The sequence below is a fragment of the Mus caroli genome, unplaced genomic scaffold (assembly GCF_978045245.1).
Source record: "Mus caroli unplaced genomic scaffold, Mus_caroli_1 scaffold_10, whole genome shotgun sequence".
NCBI lineage: Eukaryota > Metazoa > Chordata > Mammalia > Rodentia > Muridae > Mus > Mus caroli.
Genome location: NW_028227265.1, coordinates 43,031,656 through 43,054,590, shown reverse-complemented (window position 1 = coordinate 43,054,590; position 22,935 = coordinate 43,031,656). Strand labels below are relative to the sequence as shown.

Sequence of the window (22,935 nt, the reverse complement as noted above, 5' to 3'; positions counted from 1 at the left end):
TGGTGAGTGGCTTGGGTCTGGGAGGGAACTATGTCACAAAATGCTGCCTGTGCTTTTGTGGAACAAATCCAGGCATTAACCACACACTGAAGACAAGATACAGCAAAGCAAGTGGAGGACTAAAAAGTAGTTTCCTTGCATACCGATTCCCTGGGCCTGTCTGAAGAAACTAGGGTGCAGGCCCAGGGGTGCTGGGGGCAGGACTAACAAGAAAGCAGCAATTTGACTGAGCAGGATACAACTGCGACCTGAGGTCAGCAGCACTCGGCTCACCAAACATTATATACCATTGTGGCAGATGGTTTCATTAGCTGCAAGGGGGTCCAGTCTTGGTCTATGGAGCTTTGACCACTCTGGCTATTGAGCCTCTCCTTCTGCAGTGTTAGCATGGGGGAAAGTGGGCAACAAGAAGGGAGATTACATTACTAGGCACAAGATTAACCCTGAGCCTGCTGCAGCAATTGCAACAGCATCTTAGGCGTGCCCACCAGGTTCCCAGTGCAACAGGATGTAGACAGGAGGAGCAAGAAGAGACCAAGGGCTGAAGTCACAGCTTTATCTAACGGTTCTACAACCATCCCTCTTGAGGGAAGAAGAATTATGGTACCTGGCTGGCTTGTGAGCACACACACACACACACACACACACACACCCTCACTCTCTTTTAAGAAAGGTTTAAGAAATCTCATTGTGTTGTGCAATAGCAATATGTCGTGGTGAGTAGGGGAATAGGTTGAGAGGAGAGGGAGTGGATCATAGACGAAAGGCTGAGGCAGACATGGGGAGTCCCTGGATGGCCTGGACTTATGAAGATGGGGAGTCGCTGGACAGTCTGGACTTTGCGGTGAGACAGAGTTGAATGCCATAATCTTTCTCCACTTGCTGGCTATGTGGCCTAGCCCTTGTTATTTAGCTACCTTGTGCCTCAGTTTCCTCAGTCATAAAATGGGGTAGTGGGTGGAGTAGCCAAAAAAAAGTTAAATTATTGTCTCTCTTAACATTCTAATGTGAAATTAATAACAAGTCCCCAAAACACCATGAAATCTAGTCAGTTTGAGTCCCACAAATTGGAGCATCCATTTAAAACTGTGGCTGGTAAGGGCTCAGGGGTAGGGGCTTACATAATGCACAAAAGGCTTTGGATTCTACCTCCAGCGTCTTTGGAAAACAAGATTCTAACTAGAACAGTAGGTGTAGTGACCCACATCTATAATCCAGCACAGGCAGGCTGAGGCAGGAGGATGACTAGCTCAAGACCAGCCTAAGTAACACGGCAATGCTCCTTCCCAACAACGAAAGGAAACAAAGCTACAGTGGTCACAGAGGTGTGGGAATCAGCCCCAGTGGGACCATTGTCTTTAAGCTTGAGGAGGGTGCTGGCATGCTCATGCACATTATTAGAAAGCTGGACAGAGAAGACAGAAGAGCTGACTGGAGACATCCCAGCATCACCTCCAGCTCAAACCTCATTCTATGGGGCTTGAGAAAGCCACACGACATAGAACAAGGAGGCAGGGTGGAGGCCTTCAACGCGTACACCTGTTGCTGCTATTTGGGTGCAGGATTCCCCTCAAAGGGGTGTTAGTTCCTGGGATAGCACTGTTACCACACAGTGTTGACTTTTAGGAGCAAATACCCTATAGGGGTGTTTAGGTCATTGCAGCCATGCCTTCAAAGGGACAATGGAACCTCCATCTTTTTATTCTGTTTCCTGGCACATGATGTAAGTGATTTGTTCACTACCTACCCCAAGCTATGACGGACCGTCTTTGCTAGAAGTCCACAGCCTAAAATAATCTTTTCTCTCCCTCTCCCTCTCTCCCTGCCCCTCTCCCTCCCTCCCTCCCTCCCTCCCTCCCTCCCTCCCTCCCTCCCTCTCTCCCTCCCTCCCTCCCTCCCTTCTCTACACAGCCCCCCCCTTGTGTAAGCCAGAGTAGAGTTTTTCCCTCAATCACTCTTCACCTCATTTTTTTTATTGAGCCTCACATTGAACCTGGTCTGGCTATACTGACCAGCGAGTCCCAGGATCCCCACGTCTCTGCCTGCCCAGTGCTGGGATTACAGGGATTCATAACTATGCCTGGCTTTTTATGTAAGTGCTAGGGCTCTAAACTCATGTCCTCGGGTTTGCTTGGCAAGCACTTCATCAAGGAGCCATTTCCCCAGACTCCCAGACCTTGGCCCTTCATAGATTAATTGCCTTAGGTATTTCACTATCATCATCCAAAGCTGACTGATACACTCACCTTTCTCACCACAAAGCTGATGTTGTGTAGCACTGACTTGGGGCTGCCAGTTTGCCACTCCGGGCTAGCAGCCCCCTGATCTGATCGACTTTGCTCACTGTATAGCTCTGGCCTCTGTTTCTTGAAAACGTGCCTTTTCTGATGTTGTGCCTTCGGCGGGTCACTTTTCCTGTTGATTTCTTGTTCCCATGTCAAGGTGGCATTTGCTAAAAGCAAGATAGTATCTGGGTCTTCTGGTTGAGTGATGTAGGATGGGGGACTTTTAGCTATGAGGATTTTCTGAGATTAAAGAAACAACAGTAAATGGGCAGATGTCATCCATTGGCAAGAATCCTCCCAAAATATCTTCTAATGACCCCCAAATTAGAATCTTGGCATTTCTACCCAAGACAATCAGGACTGACCAGAAGTTATTCCCCCAGGAATGCTGCAGCAGAAATAGTCCATGGATTCAAACTATCCAGGACGGGTGTCTTTTAGCCCTGAGGCCTATGTGGGTCACCCACATTGGGGAATGCTGATCCAGCTACGTTTCATCCTCATCTGCAAGACAGCAAGCCTCTGCCCATGGGGGTTGGCCTTCACCGCGTGACAGATACACATGAAACTGAGGTCCATCTGTTCAGCCTCTTTATCCTCCACCTGACTCAGCTCAACAAAACACTTGCAAGTTACTAAATGGTACATGTCAGACCTCAGGAGTCCATTGTAGAACTTTACACACATAAACAAGCATAGTTCCCAACCTTGAAAAGATTGCCTGTGAGAAGGGGACAGGCACAGATCAGTGCAGTGAAATATGGCAAGGACACAACACTGTAGTGGCCAGAGAAGGGACATATGATTCCCCTTCCTTGAAGTCTATGTGTTTGGTGCCTGAGCTGAGGAAGAAGAGAGTGCAGAAAATGAGACCACGACATGGCTGACGGGAAGCAGGCAAAACAAGGTCTCGTGGTTTGTCACGGCATGAAATAAGCCATGTGGGACTGCTGAATCGCAGAGCTCAAGGTAGAGATGGGATGGGAAACAAAGGTGGAGAACCTGAGGGGCCAGGCTCAGGTGCAGTATAGTAATGACTGGAGGACAGTTTGGGGGGAAAAAAGGACTGGGCTATAAATCATGCTGAGTTCCAAAGACACGTAATAGAGACCTCAGTGAAGGTGATGGTGCAGTGTGGAGGTTGGGAATTCAAGAAATGGCATCCTTCTCTGAATCCTGGTAAGCTATGTACATATAAGAGAACTGCAAGCATATTTGTTGGGTTTGAGGTCCAGGCAGGAAAAGGAGAAGGGTATTCTTGACCACAGAATGGCAGCTCAGTTATCTGTGAAATCTGGAGTCATCTCAAGCACCCTGGGTTCCTGCCCTCGTTTCCTTGTTTCTGAATAGAGCCCTGTGAAGACTCCAGTCACTGTCCTCTCAATAGGGAGAGGCACTCCTGAAAGCCAGGACCAGAAGGACTGGAGGGTACACTGTTGCCTCTTAGGGCACACAAGGATCAACAGTCCCTCACTCACTCTGTGTATCCCTGTACTAGAAAACAAGTACAAGGGTTTTGGATTCAGAGAAAGACACTATTTCTTGAATCCTCGTCTCTCCTCTCCTTTCATTTCTTACATGCCTCCAATTGTCTTTGGTGGATAGCGTGGCTAAATGACAACCCTGAGGCAGCACATGTCCCTACATTCATCACAGGACACACCAGGGTCTGAGTCAGTGCAGAGCCAGCTGCACTACTGGAGAAAATGTGAATCACACCTTAGGTGGGTTGTCGGGGGTTGGAGGGGGAGGGATAGGAGCATGCCCTCTGTCAATAAAGACTGTCATGGTTCCCTTCCAGAGCATCTCCTGCAAAACCGCTCATTCTCTCCTCTGCACATTAATGTCTTCATGTCCGCACAGCCGCAGACGTGACCCGGCCCCCAGGAGATCTGAGCACCACCCCCACTTCCAAGCATCACCCGCCCACCCCAAAAATGAGATCTCTTCCCTACTCACCCAGCATTACTTATACCTTCATTCTCCTTAGAGAGACACTGGCTTCGGCCACTGCTTTGACCGAGAAAGGCAAGATTGCAATGGAAAACTTCATTACATTAAACATGGCAATCACGCTAAATGCCTGAAGGAGGAAACAGAGGATGGAGGGTTTAGTACTGCAAGCTGCTTTAGCTCCAAGCTGCTCTATCCATGGGGGTCCGGGGGAAGTAGTAGTACGGTATGCTTACAAGCATAAGAAACAGTGGCACGGTTGGGATTCACAGAGGAACGCATTTTCATTTCATGGCTCAGAAGCCATGGGTTCGCAAACTGGGAGCAGTGGCTTTTAAATCTATTTTGTTTTGGCAATTTTCACCAAAAAAAAAAAAAAAAAAAATTGGGAAACGTATACCTGAGACTATCTCCCAACTAAACAGCTTCATACATATCCGTCCATACTGTGTCCTTATTCAAACCAAGACTGCTCATTCAAAGTCCTGTCCGGATTTGCCTGACTCACTTTCATCTAGGCCAGTCAGAGGCGTCTGACCCTCTGGGGCCACAGCATCTTTCTCTAGAGCACACAGCTCCAAAGTCACTGACTGAAGGCGTTTCCCCACTGAGCCTTATCCAGTATCCCTGGATTTTGGCGATCCTCAGTGAAGACAAACTTTCTTCTTTCAGCTGGTGCCCTGGGGGGCATGACTTGACTTCTCAAACACCATCTTCTCACATGTCTGACTTCATCTAGCAGCCTCTTTCTACCCCAGTTAAGAAATTAATAACACAGCTTCCTCCAGCAACTCCCAGGTGACACTGGCTGCTGCTGAACAGGCCCTGTGGACATGTTCCAGAATTGAGCTAATTCTACATTGCTAAGAGGATAGCAGCGATCTCCATCACATCTGCTCCTAACTCTCTAAATCCAAAAGTACCACCTTGACACAAACAACTACAGAGAGAAAGAAAGAGGGGGGGGGAGAGGGAGAGAGAGGGAGGGGGGAAGGAAGGAAGGAAGGAAGAAAGAGAGAGAGAGGAAGCAAGGAAGGAAGGAAGGAAGAAAGAAAGAAAGAAAGAAAGAAAGAAAGAAAGAAAGAAAGAAAGAAAGAAAGAAAGAAAGAAAGAAAAAGAGAGAGGAAGGAAGAAAGAAAGAAAGAAAGAAAGAAAGAAAGAAAGAAAGAAAGAAAAAGAGAGAGAGGAAGGAAGAAAGAAAGAAAGAAAGAGAGAGAGAGGAAGGAAGAAAGAAAGAAAGAAAGAAAGAAGGAAAGAAAGAAAGAAAGAAAGAAAGAAAGAAAGAAAGAAAGAAAGAAAGAAAGAAAGAGAGAGAGAGAGAGAGGAAGAAAGAAAGAAAGAAAGAAAGAAAGAAAGAAAGAAAGAAAGAAAGAAAGAAAGAAAGAAGAAAAGAGAGAGAGAAAGAGGGAGGGGAGGGAGGGAGGGGAAGAAGGAAGGAAGCAAGGAAGGAAGGAAGAGAGAGAGAGAGAGAGAGAGAGAGAGAGAGAGAGAGAGAGAGAGAAACTAAGAAACTAGATCTTGACAGACAGTATCCAGGCTACCTGGCAGACCTGGAAGCCAATCTCAGGATGCCATGACACTAGTAGAGAAAGGGAACCAAAAGGATTCTGAACCAGGAGATTTGTTTTGGCTCTTGCTTTCTTCTAAACTATCATGTCAGAAAAATTAGCTTCATTTGGTTTTTCCTTTCTTTGATGTAAAAGAAGTAGAGGATATTGCATGCATGCATGCATGCATACGTACATACCATCGAAAGCAGTCACAATAACTGAGCAGTGTTCTGCTCAGGCAGGACACTATTGCCACTCTCTCTGGCTTTGGGCTCATGACCAAGTCCACAGCCTTACAGTGAGAGTAAAATGGGCCCTAAGAGCCTGAAATGACATCACCCCTCTCACATAAAAAATAGCGTGGGTGTCGATGGAATTAGCAAAGGATGGCCATGCAGATGCTCCTGCTTCTCCTCACGGCCCCACCCGACCCTGGCATCCTTGCTTGGGGTGCTATGTTTCCTCCGGAAAGTTAGCTATCCCTTCCCCTACCCCACTTGCCCCACACACATACTCCTCGCTTGCTCTTGCTGACTCTCCTCCAGCTACTTGTCCTGCAGACACTTGGTTTACTACAGTAGCTGTGTTTTTCTTCAATTAAATCCAAGAGCCGTTTCCCCTCTAACTCAATAGTCTTTTATCTTTGAATGTTCTGTTCCCTTGTCAAAAGCCCTCCTGCTTTACATTCATCCCACGTCCCCTCAGAGGCTTCAGCCCACACCCCTGTGACCTGGGTGAAAGCAGGTGAGAGCAACTGAGGGCTTCCCGTGCCCACTCTCACCCCACCCCCACAATTCCCAAGGCTTTATGCAAAACTACTCACTCACCCCCCTCTTCCTACACTATCAGCTACACTGATAGGAACTACTACCAGGTTCTTGTTGACAATGAAAGCAAAAGCCAGGAATGGCCAAAGGCTGGTGACAGGTCACAGGTAGGGAGTAGGAGAGTCAAGAATTAGACAGGGTAGGCCCAGCTCTTAAGCCTAGAAGAACCCTGACTCTGACTCCAGCCTGATCCCTTTGATTTCTCCCTACCAGAGAACAATCTAGAGTCCCCCTGTTTGTAGGAGATGCAAACATGAGACAAGCACACAAGTGTTCTCTAGGTCTCCTGCCCACCCTTCCCCCAAAACTGTGGCCCCTCTCACCACCAATTCACCAAGTGTGTTCCACTCTTAGCAACTACCTCTGTCCTGCAGGGACAGAGTAATGTCCCGAGCTCAGCCCAAGCGCCCATATGCAAACTGGATCAGAGTCTGGGTTATGGCTCAGTGGTACAGCACTTACCTAGAATGGGCAAGACCTGGGGCTCAAGCCCTAGCACTGCACAACTAAATTTAAGTCTAATTAATTAATCCAATGAAATACCTTAGCATCATTTGGTATATTGCAACTGGGGGTTCTGATGCCAGGCAAAAGAAAGATGGAAAGGGGCTTCTCACCAGGGGCTTGCCAAGGATAGGGTGCAAACGTGGCCTGGTTAGAGGTAACTCTTACCACAGGGGCAGTGAGCTTGCGTTTCAAGAAAATGTGGCAGGTGAAAGTAGACACAATGGCTATGGTGGACACAATGGGAGCCAGGGCTGAGTTTCCACTTTGGACATAGCCAGCCTTTTCCAGTAATTTTTTCTCTCTCTTTCTTATGTCTGCAAAAGAGAAGGCAATCGGGGAGTGACTTTATTTTGCAGGCCGAACTCCAGCCTTAAGAAATGCTTCCAGGGCCAACTACCCACAACACCCGCCACAGGATCTTAAGACTTCTGGTGAGTGGAACACAGCTTCTGCTCCAATCCAATTGCGCGCGGGACCTGAGACTGCATTAGTTAGGGAAGCAGAAAACCGGCCTGAGTAGGGCCACAGGCCTCTTCCGGCCTGACCAGCACCGGGGTAGCTAGAGCCCAGGGTCGGCTGACACCCGCCAGCTACCCACGACACCCGCCACAGGATTTTGAGACTTCTGGTGAGTGGAACACAGCTTCTGCTCCAGTCCAATCACGCGGGAACTGAGACTGCTTTGGTTTGGGAGGCAGAAATCCGGCCTGAGTAGGGCCACAAGCCTCATCCGGTCTGACCAGCACCAGGGTAGCTAGAGCGCAGGGTCGGCTGACACCCGCCAGCTACCCACTACACGCGCCACAGGATTTTGAGACTTCGGGTGAGTGGAACACAGAGTCTGCTCCAATCTTTAAACAGTGACAACGATAACAACTAACCCCAGAGATTACCAGATGGCGAAAGGTAAACGTAATAATCTTACTAACAGAAACCAAGACCATCATCAGAACCCAGCACTCCAACTTCGCCCAGTCCAGGGCACCCCAACACACCGGAAAAGCTAGACATGGATCTAAAAGCATATCTCATGATGATGGTATAAGACATCAAGAAGGACTTTCATAACTCACTTAAAGAATTACAGGAGAACATGGCTAAAGAGTTACAAGTCCTTAAAGAAAAACAGGATAACACAATCAAACAGGTAGAAGTCCTTAAAGAAAAACAGGATAACACAATCAAACAGGTAGAAGTCCTTAAAGAAAAACAGGAAAACACATCCAAACAGATGATGGAAATGAACAAAACCATACTAGACCTAAAAAGGGAAGTAGACACAATAAAGAAAACCCAAAATGAGGCAACACTGGAGATAGAAACCCTAGGAAAGAAATCTGGAACCATAGATACCAGCATCAGCAACAGAATACAAGAGATGGAAGAGAGAATCTCAGGTGCAGAAGATTCCATAGAGAACATCGGCACAACAATCAAGGAAAATGTAAAATGCAAAAAGATCCTAACTCAAAACATCCAAGAAATACAGGACACAATGAGAAGACCAAACCTACGGATAATAGGAGTGGATGAGAATGAAGATTTTCAACTCAAAGGACCAGCAAACATCTTCAACAAAATTATAGAAGAAAACTTCCCAAATCTAAAGAAAGAGATGCCCATGAACATACAAGAAGCCTACAGAACTCCAAATAGACTGGACCAGAAAAGAAATACCTCCCGACACATAATAATCAGAACAACAAATGCACTAAATAAAGATAGAATACTAAAAGCAGTAAGAGAAAAAGGCCAAGTAACATATAAAGGCAAGCCTATCAGAATTACACCAGATTTTTCACCAGAGACTATGAAAGCCAGAAGATCCTGGACAGATGTTATACAGACACTAAAAGAACACAAATTCCAGCCCAGACTACTATACCCAGCCAAACTCTCAATTAACATAGATGGAGAAACCAAAGTATTCCACGACAAAACCAAATTCACACATTATCTCTCCACGAATCCAGCCCTTCAAAGGATAATAACAGGAAAAAACCAATACAAGGACATGAACCACGCCCTAGAAACAACAAGAAGGTAATCCCTCAACAAACCTAAAAGAAGACAGCCACAAGAACAGAATGCCAACTTTAACAAGAAAAATAACAGGAAACAATTACTTTTCCTTAATATCTCTTAATATCAATGGACTCAACTCCCTGATAAAAAGACATAGACTAACAAACTGGCTACACAAACAAGACCCAACATTTTGCTGCTTATAGGAAACTCATCTCAGAGAAAAAGATAGACACTACCTCAGAATGAAAGGTTGGAAAACAATTTTCCAAGCAAATGGTATGAAGAAACAAGCTGGAGTAGCCATTCTAATATCTGATAAGATTGACTTCCAACCCAAAGTCATTAAAAAAGACAGGGAGGGGCACTTCATACTCATCAAAGGTAAAATCCTCCAAAAAGAACTATCAATCCTGAATATCTATGCTCCAAAAACAAGGGCAGCCACATTCATTAAAGAAACTTTAGTAAATCTCAAAGCACACATTGCACCTCATACAATAATAGTGGGAGACTTCAACACACCACTTTCACCAATGGACAGATCATGGAAACAGAAACTAAACAGGGACACAGTGAAACTAACAGAAGTTATGAATCAAATGGATCTGGCAGATATCTACAGAACATTCTATCCTAAAACAAAAGGATATACCTTCTTCTCAGCACCTCATGGTACCTTCTCCAAAATTGACCACATAATTGGTCACAAAACAGGCCTCAACAGATACAAAAATATTGAAATTGTCCCATGCATCCTATCAGATCACCATGGACTAAGGCTGATCTTCAATAACAAAATAAATAATAGAAAGCCAACCTTCACGTGGAAACTGAACAACACTCTTCTCAATGGTACCTTGGTCAAGGAAGGAATAATGAAAGAAATTAAGGACTTTTTAGAGTTCAATGAAAATGAAGCCACAACATACCCAAACTTATGGGACGTAATGAAAGCATTTCTAAGAGGAAAACTCATATCTCTGAGTGCCTCCAAAAAGAAACTAGAGAGAGCACACATTAGCAGCTTGACAACACACCTAAAAGCACTAGAACAAAAGGAATCAAATTCACCCAAGAGGAGTAGACGGCAGGAAATAATCAAACTCAGGGGCGAAATCAACCAGGTGGAAACAAGAAGAACTATTCAAAGAATCAACCAATCAAGGAGCTGGTTCTTTGAGAAAATCAACAAGATAGATAAACCCTTAGCCAGACTCACTAGAGGGCACAGGGAAAGCATCCTAATTAACAAAATCAGAAATGAAAAAGGAGATATAACAACAGATCCTGAAGACATCCAAAACACCATCAGATCCTTCTACCAAAGGCTATACTCAACAAAACTGGAGAACCTGGATGAAATGGAGAAGTTCCTAGACAGATACCAGGTACCAAAGTTGAATCAAGATCAGGTTAATGATCTAAACAGCCCTATATCCCCCAAAGAAATAGAAGCAGTCATTAATAGTCTCCCAACCAAAAAAAGCCCAGGACAGATGGGTTTAGTGCAGAGTTCTATCAGACCTTCAAAGAAGATCTAATCCCAGTTCTTCACAAACTATTCCACAAAATAAAAACAGAAGGTACTCTACCCAACTCATTCTATGAAGCCACAATTACTCTGATACCTAAACCACAAAAAGACCCAACAAAGATAGAAAACTTCAGACCAATATCCCTTATGAATATTGATGCAAAAATCCTCAATAAAGTCCTTGCTAACCGAATCCAAGAACACATCAAAACAATCATCCATCCTGACCAAGTAGGTTTCATCCCAGGGATGCAGGGATGGTTCAATATACGGAAATCCATCAACGTAATCCAGTATATAAACAAACTCAAAGACAAAAACCACATGGTCATCTCGTTAGATGCAGAAAAAGCATTTGACATGATCCAACACCCATTCATGATAAAAGTCTTGGAAAGATCAGGAATTCAAGGCCCATACCTAAACATGATAGAAGCAATCTACAGCAAACCAGTAGCCAACATCAAAGTAAATGGTGAGAAGCTTGAAGCAATCCCTCTAAAATCAGGGACTAGACAAGGCTGTCCACTTTATCCATACCTATTCAACATTGTACTTGAAGTCCTAGCCAGAGCAATTTGACAACAAAAGGAGATCAAAGGGATACAAATTGGAAAAGATGAAGTCAAAATATCACTTTTTGCAGATGATAGGATAGTATATATAAGTGACCCTAAAAATTCCACCAGAGAACTCCTAAACCTGATAAACAGCTTCGGTGAGGTAGCTGGATATAAAATTAACTCAAACAAATCAATGGCCTTTCTCTACACAAAGAATAAACAGGCTGAGAAAGAAATTAGGGAAACAACACCCTTCTCAATAGTCACAAATAATATAAAATATCTTGGCGTGACTCTAACTAAGGAAGTGAAAGATCTGTATAATAAAAACTTCAAGTCTCTGAAGAAAGAAATTATAGAAGATCTCAGAAGATGGAAAGATCTCTCATGCTCATGGATTGGCAGGATCAACATTGTAAAAATGGCTATCTTGCCAAAAGCAATCTACAGATTCAATGCAATCCCCATCAAAATTCCAACTCAATTCTTCAACGAATTAGAAAGTGCAATCTGCAAATTCATCTGGAATAACAAAAAACCTAGGATAGCAAAAACTGTTCTCAAGGATAAAAGAACCTCTGGTGGAATCACCATGCCGGACCTAAATCTTTACTACAGAGCAATTGTGATAAAAAAAAAACTGTGTGGTACTGGTATAGTGACAGACAAATAGACCAATGGAATAGAATTGAAGACCCAGAAATGAACCCACACACCTACGGTCACTTGATCTTCGACAAGGGAGCTAAAAACATCCAGTGGAAGAAAGACAGCATTTTCAACAAATGGTGCTGGCACAACTGGTTGTTAACATGTAGAAGAATGCGAATCAATCCATTCCTATCTCCTTGTACTAAGGTCAAGTCTAAGTGGATCAAGGATCTTCACGTAAAACCAGAGACACTGAAACTTATAGAGGAGAAAGTGGGGAAAAGCCTTGAAGATATGGGCACAGGGGAAAATTCTTGAATAGAACAGCAATGGCTTGTGCTGTAAGATCGAGAATTGACAAGTGGGACCTCATGAAACTGCAAAGCTTCTGCAAGGCAAAAGACACCATCAATAAGACAAAAAAAACACCAACAGATTGGGAAAGGATCTTTACCTATGCTAAATCAGATAAGTGACTAATATCCAATATATATAAAGAACTCAAAAAGGTGGACTCCAGAAAGTCAAATAACCCCATTAAAAATGGGGCTCAGAACTGAACAAAGAATTCTCACCTGAGGAATACCGAATGGCAGAGAAGCACCTGAAAAAATGTTCAACATCCTTAATCATCAGGGAAATGCAAATCAAAACAACCCTGAGATTCCACCTCACACCAGTCAGAATGGCTAAGATCAAAAATTCAGGTGACAGCAGATGCTGGCGAGGATGTGGAGAAAGAGGAACACTCCTCCATTGTTGGTGGGAGTGCAAGCTTGTACAACCACTCTGGAAATCAGTCTGGCGGTTCCTCAGAAAATTGGACATAGTACTACCGGAGGATCCAGCAATACCTCTCCTGGGCATATATCCAGAAGATGTCCCAACCGGTAAGAAGGACACATGCTCCACTATGTTCATAGCAGCCCTATTTATAATAGCCAGAAGCTGGAAAGAACCCAGATGTCCCTCAACAGAGGAATGGATACAGAAATTATGGTACATTTACACAATGGAGTACTACTCGGCTATTAAAAAGAATGAATTTATGAAATTCCTAGCCAAATGGATGGACCTGGAGGGCATCATCTTGAGTGAGGTAACACAATCACAAAGGAACTCACACAATATGTATTCACTGATAAGTGGATATTAGCCCAAAACTTAGGATACCTAAGATATAAGATACAATTTGCTAAACGCATGAAACTCAAGAAGAATGAAGACCAAACTGTGGACACTGTGCCCCTTCTTAGGATTGGGAACAAAACACCCATTGGAAGGAGTTACAGAGACAAAGTTTCGAGCTGTGATGAAAGGATGGACCATCTAGAGACTGCCGTATCCAGGGATCCATCCCATAATCAGCTTCTAAACGCGGACACCATTGCATACACTAGCAAGATTTTGCTGAAAGAACACAAATATAGCTGTCTCTTGTGAGACGATGCTGGGGCCTAGCAAACACAGGAGTGGATGCTCACAGTCAGCTATTGGATGGATCACAGGGCTCCCAATGGAGAAGCTAGAGAAAGTACCCAAGGAGCTAAAGGGATCTGCAACCCTATAGTTGGAACAACATGATGAACTAACCAGTACCCCGGAGCTCTTGTCTCTAGCTGCATATGTATCGAAAGATGGCCTAGTCGGCCATCACTGGAAAGAGAGGCCCATTGGACTTGCAAACTTTATATGCCCCTATATAGGGGAATGCCAGGGCCAAAAGAATGGGAATGGGTGGGTAGGGAAGTGGGGGGCGCTAATGGGGACTTTTGGGATAGCATTGGAAATGTAATTGAGGAAAATATGTAATAAAAAATATTAAAAATTTTAAAAAAAAGAAATGCTTCCAGAAAAGCCGGGCGGTGGTGGCACACGCCTTTAATCCCAGCACTTGGGAGGCAGAGGCAGGCGGATTTCTGAGTTCGAGGCCAGCCTGGTCTACAAAGTGAGTTCCAGGACAGCCAGGGCTATACAGAGAAACCCTGTCTGGAAAAACCAAAAAAAAAAAAAAACTTCAAACAAGCAATGCTTCCAGGCTGGGGGAAAGGCTCATCAGGTAAAATGTTTGCCACACAATTGTGAGGACCAGAATGTGGGCCCCCAGAACACATATGAAAGCTGGGCAGGAACAGTCACTGGCTATAATCTTGGCACTGAGAAGGCAGAGCAGGAGATTTCTGGGGCTAGCTGGTTAGTTAGACTAGCCAAATCATCAAGTTCCCAGTTCAGGGAAAGACCCTGCATCGATAGACTTGGTGAAGAGCGATCAATGAAGGTGCCACCAAATGTCACCTTCAGGCCTCCACATGCCTGCGCCCATACATATACAAGCATATAATCATACTACACACCACACTTGCACACTTGCTTAAAGAGAAAGAAAAACGTTTTGGCTTGAATGAGAATGGCCCGCATAGGCTCCTGTTTTTGAATACTTTGTCCCTAGTTAGTGGAACTGTTTGAGAAGGATTAGGAGGTGTGGCCTTGTTGGAGTGGATGTGGCCTTACTGGAGAAGGTGTGTTACTGGGAGTTGGCTTTGAGGTTTCCAAAGCCCATGCCAGGCCCAGTCTAGCTCATGCCCTCCCTGCTGCCTACAGATCAGGATGTAAACCATCAGCTACTGCTTCAGCACCATACCTGCCTGCCCACCACCACACTCTCTGCCATGTCAATCATGGAAAAATCCTTTGAAACTATAAGAAACAAGTTCCCAATTAGTTATTTCTCCTAAGAGTTTCCTTGGTCGTGGTGATTGTTCATAGCAATAAAATAATTAATAATATGAATGAAAATATATGAATTACTTCTGCCTGTTTCTTCTCCAAATGAAGCTGAAATGAAACATATTGGAACCCCAGGACATGAACCTAGCAGCACCAGAATCTCAGTGCTCCTAGCTGATGGTTTCCAAGGTCCCTCCCAGCCCTGATACTCCATAGATTTTGTCATATATCAGATGCTACAGGAGTCACTCTACATGACAGGAACGAGCACGGTGAGACCTGAGCAAGAGTGTGGAGCGTAACAGAACGAAAAGGCCCATCTGGGCCCAGGGAGCCTTGTGTGACTGGACCTCCAGCTGCCCAGGCTCTGGCATTGAAGGGTTATGTGCTAGCTTCCCACGTTGAAAAGAACAGTTTGTAAGCATCTCGGAGCCACTGGCATGTATGGTAGCCTGGAGACATTCAAAGCATGGCCTCTGTCAGGTGTCCCAGGAACAGACACAAAACTTCCAAAGCATGCCTCCTCTTCACAAGTCAGCAAGGTACTGCTGCTGCTTGATGCGTATAGTAGCCAGCCTAGCTCTAGCCTCCTGTGCAAAAGTACCTTCACCCGGGCACTGTGTCACTACAGCATTCTTAACTCACTAGATCCCACATTCTCCTAACTACTGTGACAAGGAGAAGACAGTACAGTGCCCTCTGGACAGAACAGGACCTGCTCAGCAGGGGACGTTGTTTTCCTTTTAAGTATTGGATCCAGGGCTCTACTGTCTACCACAGAGGGTTTCCCTTAAGCCCTCACCCCAAGCTTCCCTCAGGCCCTCTGTGGTACTCTCCCAATTTACTTTACAGAACAGTCAATCATATGTCCAGTTATTTGGGAGGTTAGTTTGGTATCTGCTATATGACAGGTGCTGTGACAGCAAGCAGGATCCCAGCCCTCTCCCAGGGAGGAAGAGAGGCAATAAGGAAAAACAGAAATAAACGCCTGCAATCCCACCAGCTTGGGAGGTAGAGGCAACAGAATCTTGACTTGGAGGCCAGCGCTAGCTTCACAACAGGCTCCAAGCTAGCCCAAAACACTGTTGCAAACAAAACAAAACAAAACAAAACAAAACAACAGCAACAGTGATAATAAAAACTGAGTAAGATGATTTTAAATTGAGTCTGGTGAGCAGAAAGAAATAACAGGAGCTAAGGTATAAGGGGACACTAGTAGGCTGTGACCAGGTTTGGAACACTGGTCCAGGTGGCCTCCAGAAGTCAGGAATGGGGAGGAGACCCAAGATCAACACCAAGTCAAAAGGAATGTCTAACAAAGGGCCAGGCAGTACAAGGGGCCTGAAGCATGAAGGAGCAAGGGTTATTGCTCTGGAAATGAATGAAATTTCTCATTACTGGAGTAAAGTGAGCAAAGGCTATTGGAAAACGAAGTCATCAGAGGCCAGAGCTACTGAGCCAAATGAAGGAATGTAGCCCTCACTAGAAAGACCTAAATTTGAGTGGTCTAAGTGAGAAGATAAATCTCTAACAAAGGAGAGGCATCGGCTGCTTCTACTCCTGTGTAGTCTCTGAGAGGAGACTGGCTTGGACCAGAGTAGCAGTGGAATGGAGAGAAGCAGATGGGTTCTGGATATGTTTAAAGCCAGCAAACACAAGGCTATTTCCAAGCCTAGTCCTGCCATACTCCCTAGCCTTTATGGTGGAACCCTTTCCTAGTGATCTGTGTAGCTCCCCTGGTCTGCAAACAGTAGGAATGTGATCTATAGTCACTAAACCAGAACTGACTTGAACTACTCAAAGTTGAGACTAAGTCCAGTGGAATCAGAATAGAATGAAATTAAGTTATACTGAGTTAAGTTCAGAGTATGAAGGAAATATTTCTACGTTCTTAAAGAAGTCCTACTGAATTGCTGATGTCCTACCTAGGAGTGAAAGAGGACACAGGTTTTCTAATGTTTTAGGGGCAAGGTTTGGTCGTTTGGCATTAGCTTTGTTTTGTTTTTGTGTTTGGGGTGGTTTTGTTTTGTGTTTTGTTTTGTTGTTGTTGTTTGTTTGTTTTTTGGAGTTGAGGGACCCAGTGTCTCACTATACAGCCCATGCTGCCACAGACCTTGAAATCCTCCTGCCTTGTAACCTGAGAGCTGGAAGTACAGGCAGCACATGGTCTGAAGCCGCTTCTCCAGAGCCAGTCTCTGAAACACAAACACAGCTTCACCCCAAATGTGTGTTGACGCATTGAGTATGAGGCTGTGACTCTGGTCCTTGGGTGACGACCGCCTGAAGCTACAACAGCAATTCTACAAATGTCTCTGCAATTAGGATTTTAGTATTGATTGAAATAGGCCTTTAATATCACCTCAAAAACAAAAAACAAAAAAACCAACAACAACAACAAAACAACCTACAAATGCATCCTCATGTCAGCTCAAGAAACATTGTGTCTGTGGGCCACATAAGTACTATAAAGTCACTGGAAGCAAGCAGATAGATAGATCTTGAAAGTAGGTGTGTGTGTGTGTGTGTGTGTGTGCATTTACATGTATATGTATCCATGTGAGTATGTACATGTGAGTGTGTACATATGAGTGTGTGTATGTATGTATGTGAGTATGTGTGAATATGTATGTGTGTGAGTGTATTATGTGAGTGTGTGTGTAAGTGTGTGAGTATATTATGTGAGTATGTTATATGAGTGTGTGACTACGTAAGCATGTGTGTATATGAGTATGTATGTGTGTGTATGTGAGTGTGTATATATGTGTGTGCATGTGTTTGTATGTGTGTGTACATGTGAATGTGTTTATGTATTTGTGTGTGAGTATGTGAGTGTGTGTATGTATGTGTATGAGTGTGTGTATGTATGAGTGTGAGTGTGTATGTGAGTGCGTTATGTGAGTATGTGTGAGTGTATGTGTATATGTAAGTGTGCATAAGTACATGTGTATATGTATTTGTGTGTGTGAGTATATATATTTGTGTATGTGTGAGTATGCATGTAAATGTGTGTATGAGTGTATGTGTGTGTAAATGTATATATGTGTATGTGACTGTGGTGTGTGTGTGTGTGTTTGTGTGTGTGTGTGAGTGTGTATTACTGTAAACATCTTCGAAGTCAAGGAACATCCTGACACAGCTCCCTTACTGCTTCAATATGTTTGTGGATTATTTTTGTAAAGGTAACTAGCCAGGACCAGGCTCCCTGTGCCCCAGAAAAGGCGAAACCATATGCCACTCACCCTTGGGTTCCTTAGAACAGATGCCTGGGTTTATTACAAAGTCGCTACAATCCTTGGAAAAATTCTTTGACCTACAGAGCACCTTAGAAGGCCCCCTCAGCACCCCGCCCCCGCTGCAATGCCTGGCCCCCGCAGAACTTGAAGAACCCCTTAAGAGCACGCTCCACCCATGTAAATGCTTTGCAAAGCAGCTGCTCATCTTACCGTGAATGGTGTTTATAAAAGATTCCTCCCAGGCGTACATTTTAATCAGCTTGATGCAGGTCAGAAACTCATTCATTGTCTGAACCCGTTTGTCTGTCACTGAAATTGCTGACCTTCGGAAAGTTGAGTTGAGTTTGGCCATAAACATCTGAAATCGAGGTACAAGCAACTGCTTTCAGGGAGAACTGCTGAATTGCACTTGGCCTAAAAATCCAGGGATCGGAACACAAGTGCCAAACAAAGCTCTAAGGGGACTTGGCTGAGATCCTCAGTCCTTCCTCTGCATTATGGCAGCCCAACTTGGCCTGGAGGAAACCACTGGGAATCTGTCAGGTGACTTAGTGATGTACCAAGATGCAGGGTAAAAAAGTAGAAACTTTGGCAGACTGCATAAGCATCCCTCTTCCCCCAGGGCACTCAAATTCGAGTTCTTAGAGAATGACACTGGACCAACTGAAGATAGAACACCTGTGTTCGTAGAGAGGGGTACGGGCTTCAGGTGTGTACGCTGGTTGCAAATGTCAAGTGTTTTGGGTTGCACATCCCCAACTTACCTGGATCGGGATGAATATGAGATACACACTTATCCCGACAAGAGCTGTGGACCCCAGAATGAAAAAGGCGTACACTGCACAAACGACCATTAGGATCGGGATGGTGGCTGGCAAGGGACAAAACAAGGCAGCCTCAAACAAGGAATAGCTATCACTTGATAGTATATTGAGTACCTAGAAAGAAAGCACATAGGTTCAGGCTTGGAATGTTTCTTGAAGCTCCCTGATTAGCAGAAGGAGGGACATACCAAGGGATCAATGTGATGAGTTGTGTTGTCTCTGGCATGACTTTGGAGGGCTAGTTTCTTAGAATTGAAGATCTCAAAGATGAGAGGTGCAAAGGCTTACAGGGTTTTTTGTTTGTTTGTTTGTTTAGTGTGCTGAAATGCTGTTTGTGTCTTTATTAGCACAGGTCTGCTTTACTCAAGGCAGCAACATACACAACTAAAAGACTATTCTTCTGATGGGCATGGGATACAGGCAATGTAATCCCAGCACCTGGGAGGTTGCAATAGGAGGAGTTTGAGTTCCAGGCCAGCTTGGGCTGCACAGTGAGACTCCAAATCATCAAAGAAGGAAATGGAGAGAGATGAAGGAGGAGGGGGGAGGAGGAAGAGGAGGAGGAGGAGCAGAAGGAAGAGGAGGAGCAGGAGGAGGAGGAGGAAGAGAAAGAGGGCTTTGTGCAAAGACTGTGGCCATGTGGTCTGGGATTGATAGTAACATGTAAGTCAAAGCATGGACTGAGATCTGGGGAGAATGTTTAAGGAGTGTGGAGCTCAACCCTAGGGGGACACATTATTTGGTTTTTTCTCCTTCCCCCTACTGACTTTCTGAAAAGGGTTAGGGTGGTTAGATCTCTTACAATCCTGAATCATTAGGAGAGACATGTGGTAGGGAGGAAATGTTGAAGGAAGGGAAGGCTCTCAAAGCCACCCTTCTCCAAGCCCTGAATTGACATCTTCCAAGCTCCTTTTAGATAAAGTGAGGTATATTCTTTTTCTTTGCTTTTTTTTTTTTAAAGAAAACATAGTCTTGTGTATCCCAGGCTGACCTCAGATTTCTTAGTGTAGCCAAGGGTGACCTTGAATCCCATCCTCCTGCCTCTATAACCTAAATGCTGGAGTATGTAGGCAGGAACCATCACACCGGGTTCCTGTGGTGCTGGGGACTAAACCCCGGACTCTGTACGCGTTAAGTGAGCACTCTGCTAACTGAGCTCTGTCCCCAGATCTTGTTTCTTTTCATGCAGGGTCTACTCATAGTTGGCATAAGATAATTTGAACACAGTTGGAGGAGCCACTGGGAAAGAGAAGCAAGTCTTTTCACTAAATACCATGGAGGTGGGGGCGGGTTGGGGAGCTGATTTGTGGCAAGGATTTTATTACTAAAGATTAGAGGCTTAAGACAATGTCAGTTCTGAAGTACAATGCTCATGGTTGCATTCTATTGGAATCTTACACAACTGGAAATTTTTTCTAGAAGGGGACAAGTTCTCATTACACAGCCTAGGCTAGCCTCAGTTCTCACTACACAGCCTAGGCTAGCCTCAGTTCTCACTACATAGCCTAGGCTAGCCTCAGTTCTCACTACATAGCCTAGGCTAGCCTCAGTTTTTCCATTGCTTCTCGCTCTGTGCCTTGAGTACCGAGACTACAGGCACACACTACTACTACTACTATTACTATTACTGCTGCTGCTGCTGCGTAGCTTGCCCATCAGTTTTACCAGATACCTATAGTGTGCTCAGTACCTATAGTGTGCTCTATACAGTTTTATTGCCCTCACATTCAGTAATCAAGGGGGTTGAATGATGCCACCCTCTAGCCCTGTGCCAGCTTTTCAAATTCCACAGTTCAGATGTGGAGCCCTCCTGTCTGACTTCCTCTTGTGTTGTCTTGAGTCTCCATTACCTCACTCAACAGGGGATTTGTTCACATGTGAATAGAGAAAAGGAGGCAGGAACTCCATCCAGGAAGCACAACCCACACACTCACAGAAACAGGGCCAACTTTCCAAGTGGAAGCTCCTCCCGGCCCTGCTTACCTCGCCTGCAGAGATGTGAGTTAACGTCTTAAAGGACAGCAGGTTTTCGAAGATTAGCGTGGAGAGGGCCACCTTCAGTCGGATCGCTGTGCGGTAATTTATGGCCCAGGCAAGAGCCCAAAAGAGGACTTTGGTGAACTCGGTGGTAAAGAGGGCCAGACACAAGCAGATGCCGATCCCGATGTGTCCGGAGGAGATGCTGGTAATGTGCTGGAGGATTTGGTGAATGAGAACTGTCTGTAAAACAGTGCAGTGGAGAGAAGGGAGGGCCGCTGGATGGAGCTCCACCCCGGAGGACCCCCCCCCCCCATGACAGCAAGCTGACTTTATAGGCAGACATTCTCATTCATTTCAGTGGTGGTCTGTGTGCTTGAGAAGATTTGGGTTTATGGAAATTCACCCTCAAGGAACACAGAGAACACAGACAAAGAACTAAAGCCACTGATTCGGAGAGAAAAGTGACTAATGACATAGTTTGCCCAGCTGGGGACCTAGGAGACTATTTGGAAGAGACAACCCCGCTCACCGGCCCCAAGGCTGCCATGACGATGCACAGGATGTTGGCTACAACGTCCATCAGAACTCGGGTCCTCTGGAATTTCCAGACCACACGGCCCAGGGAGGCCTTCTCAGGCCCTACCCTCTCTATTTCTTCTTCCCAAAGGATCTGGAATCTGCAATAAAAGAAAAGGAGAGGGGGGAATGAACAGACAGTTCACATCACCAATCAGATAGAATTGCTTTGGTGGGCAAAGTCCTGCAAAGGTGCATGGCACAGCCCTAGAACCAGGGATGTCTTTGAGGGAAGCAGCATGTCTCTGTCTTTTTCCTCGGGGCTCTCGTAAATGGCAGGGGTGGGGGGAGTGGAGGGGGGAGGTGATGTCCAGTCAGAGCTGTTGATGATACCTGCACTAGGCATCCCCCAAGTCCTTGCCTCCTCAGTTTCTGGCTACAATACCCATAATCATAAGAAGACTGGGAACAAACTCGAGATAAAAGTCCTCCTTGGAGGAAAAAAAACTGCCTGTCCTTTTAGCAAGGTATGATGATGGCCCAGGTATGATATTTTAAGCCCTTTGAAGGCTCAGGCAGGAGGATTTCAAGTTTTAAGCCAGAGGAGGCTAGATAGCAAGACTTAGTCTCAAGGAAACCGTAACAAAAGGCTGTCTGTTCCAAAGATTTGAAAAGTCCAGCATTACATGTCTATGGCACATGAAGCAAAGGATGCCAGGAGGGAAGGCTGAGCAGACTCTCAAGGACCTCGGGAAGGCACTTCTAAGTGCAAGGAAAACAACTGCTGATCCTAGGGTCAGCCTGATGACATGATTTGCATATCTGAAAGACTATTTGGTGGCTGTTAGCATGATTGGCTGTGGATAATCAAGGCAAAAGCAAAGGATCAAACAGGACCTGAAGGGCATCAGGCCAGAGGCAGAGTGCTGGCAAGTTAATAAGAGGAGTTTCAAAGATGGGTGGCCAGGGGGTGACAATAGGACTTGTTGGATTAGATGTGGGAGAGAAGGAGAATGAGGACCAACTCTAGAGCCCAGTTTCCCAGTCTTAGCAACTGTGAGAATGGGGTTAACAGAAACTTAGGAAAGAGGAAACATGTATTATGAGGTGAGGGCCAAGAATGCAACTGTAAGCTCTTTCCTACTGTATGTAGCTACGGATTCAACACACAAGCAAAGAAAAACAAAATCCTTCATTTATTTAAACCCAGATGAGACACCCTGCACTCTAGCTATTGAAACTTGTGAGGCATGCAAGTGCTGCTGCTGCTGCTGCTGGGCCTTTGGAATTCAAATCCCAGAAAAGAGGCCTGGGGCTGAGTTGGGTGTGCCATTGAACAGCCAGAATTTATTTGGTACTTAATTTCCTGGCCTGAATGAAATCAGATGGGAACAAAGGGCAGCATGAGAGAGAAGATAATCCAAACTGATGGTGGGAAGGAGACAAATTTTTAAAAATCCTAATGAAAAGCTCTAGCCAGAAGGCTACAAGAAAAATCTAGCACCCCTCAGACCCTGATCTTGCCCCGCAAAGCTCCCTGGAAACCTCTCAAGACTGTAGGTCAATTTGAAATAGCTGGGACTTCTTCCAAGCAGGGATAAGGGGTAGGTCAATTTTGCCCCCCCAGAGTTAACTGCAAGACCACAACTTGCACTCAACCTCTTGAGTATATATTCCAACATGTGTCATGCTTTGAACCATGTGCTCAAAGTTAGGGCAACCTCCAGGGAAGAGAAAGGTGGCAGCTTTGAGGACCT

The 22,935-nt window shown here is 45.1% G+C and overlaps 1 protein-coding gene across 4 annotated transcripts in view; it reads right to left on the bottom strand.

The window, feature by feature from the left end:
* The window catches only part of Abcc12 (ATP binding cassette subfamily C member 12), a 73,933-nt gene that overhangs the window by 39,690 nt on the left and 11,308 nt on the right, over positions 1-22,935 (bottom strand). For all 4 annotated transcript variants that reach the window (XR_002378562.2, XM_021170537.2, XM_085843732.1 and 1 more), the window contains exons 4-10: positions 21,192-21,339; positions 20,666-20,902; positions 18,623-18,796; positions 18,069-18,216; positions 7,288-7,436; positions 4,261-4,368; positions 2,247-2,525 (exon numbers count right to left, since the gene is read on the bottom strand). Coding sequence is in view for 3 of the 4 variants with exons in the window: in XM_021170537.2 (XP_021026196.1) it covers positions 2,247-2,525; positions 4,261-4,368; positions 7,288-7,436; positions 18,069-18,216; positions 18,623-18,796; positions 20,666-20,902; positions 21,192-21,339 (1,243 nt within the window). In the remaining variant the exon portion in view is untranslated. The remainder of the gene's footprint in view (positions 1-2,246; positions 2,526-4,260; positions 4,369-7,287; positions 7,437-18,068; positions 18,217-18,622; positions 18,797-20,665; positions 20,903-21,191; positions 21,340-22,935) is intronic.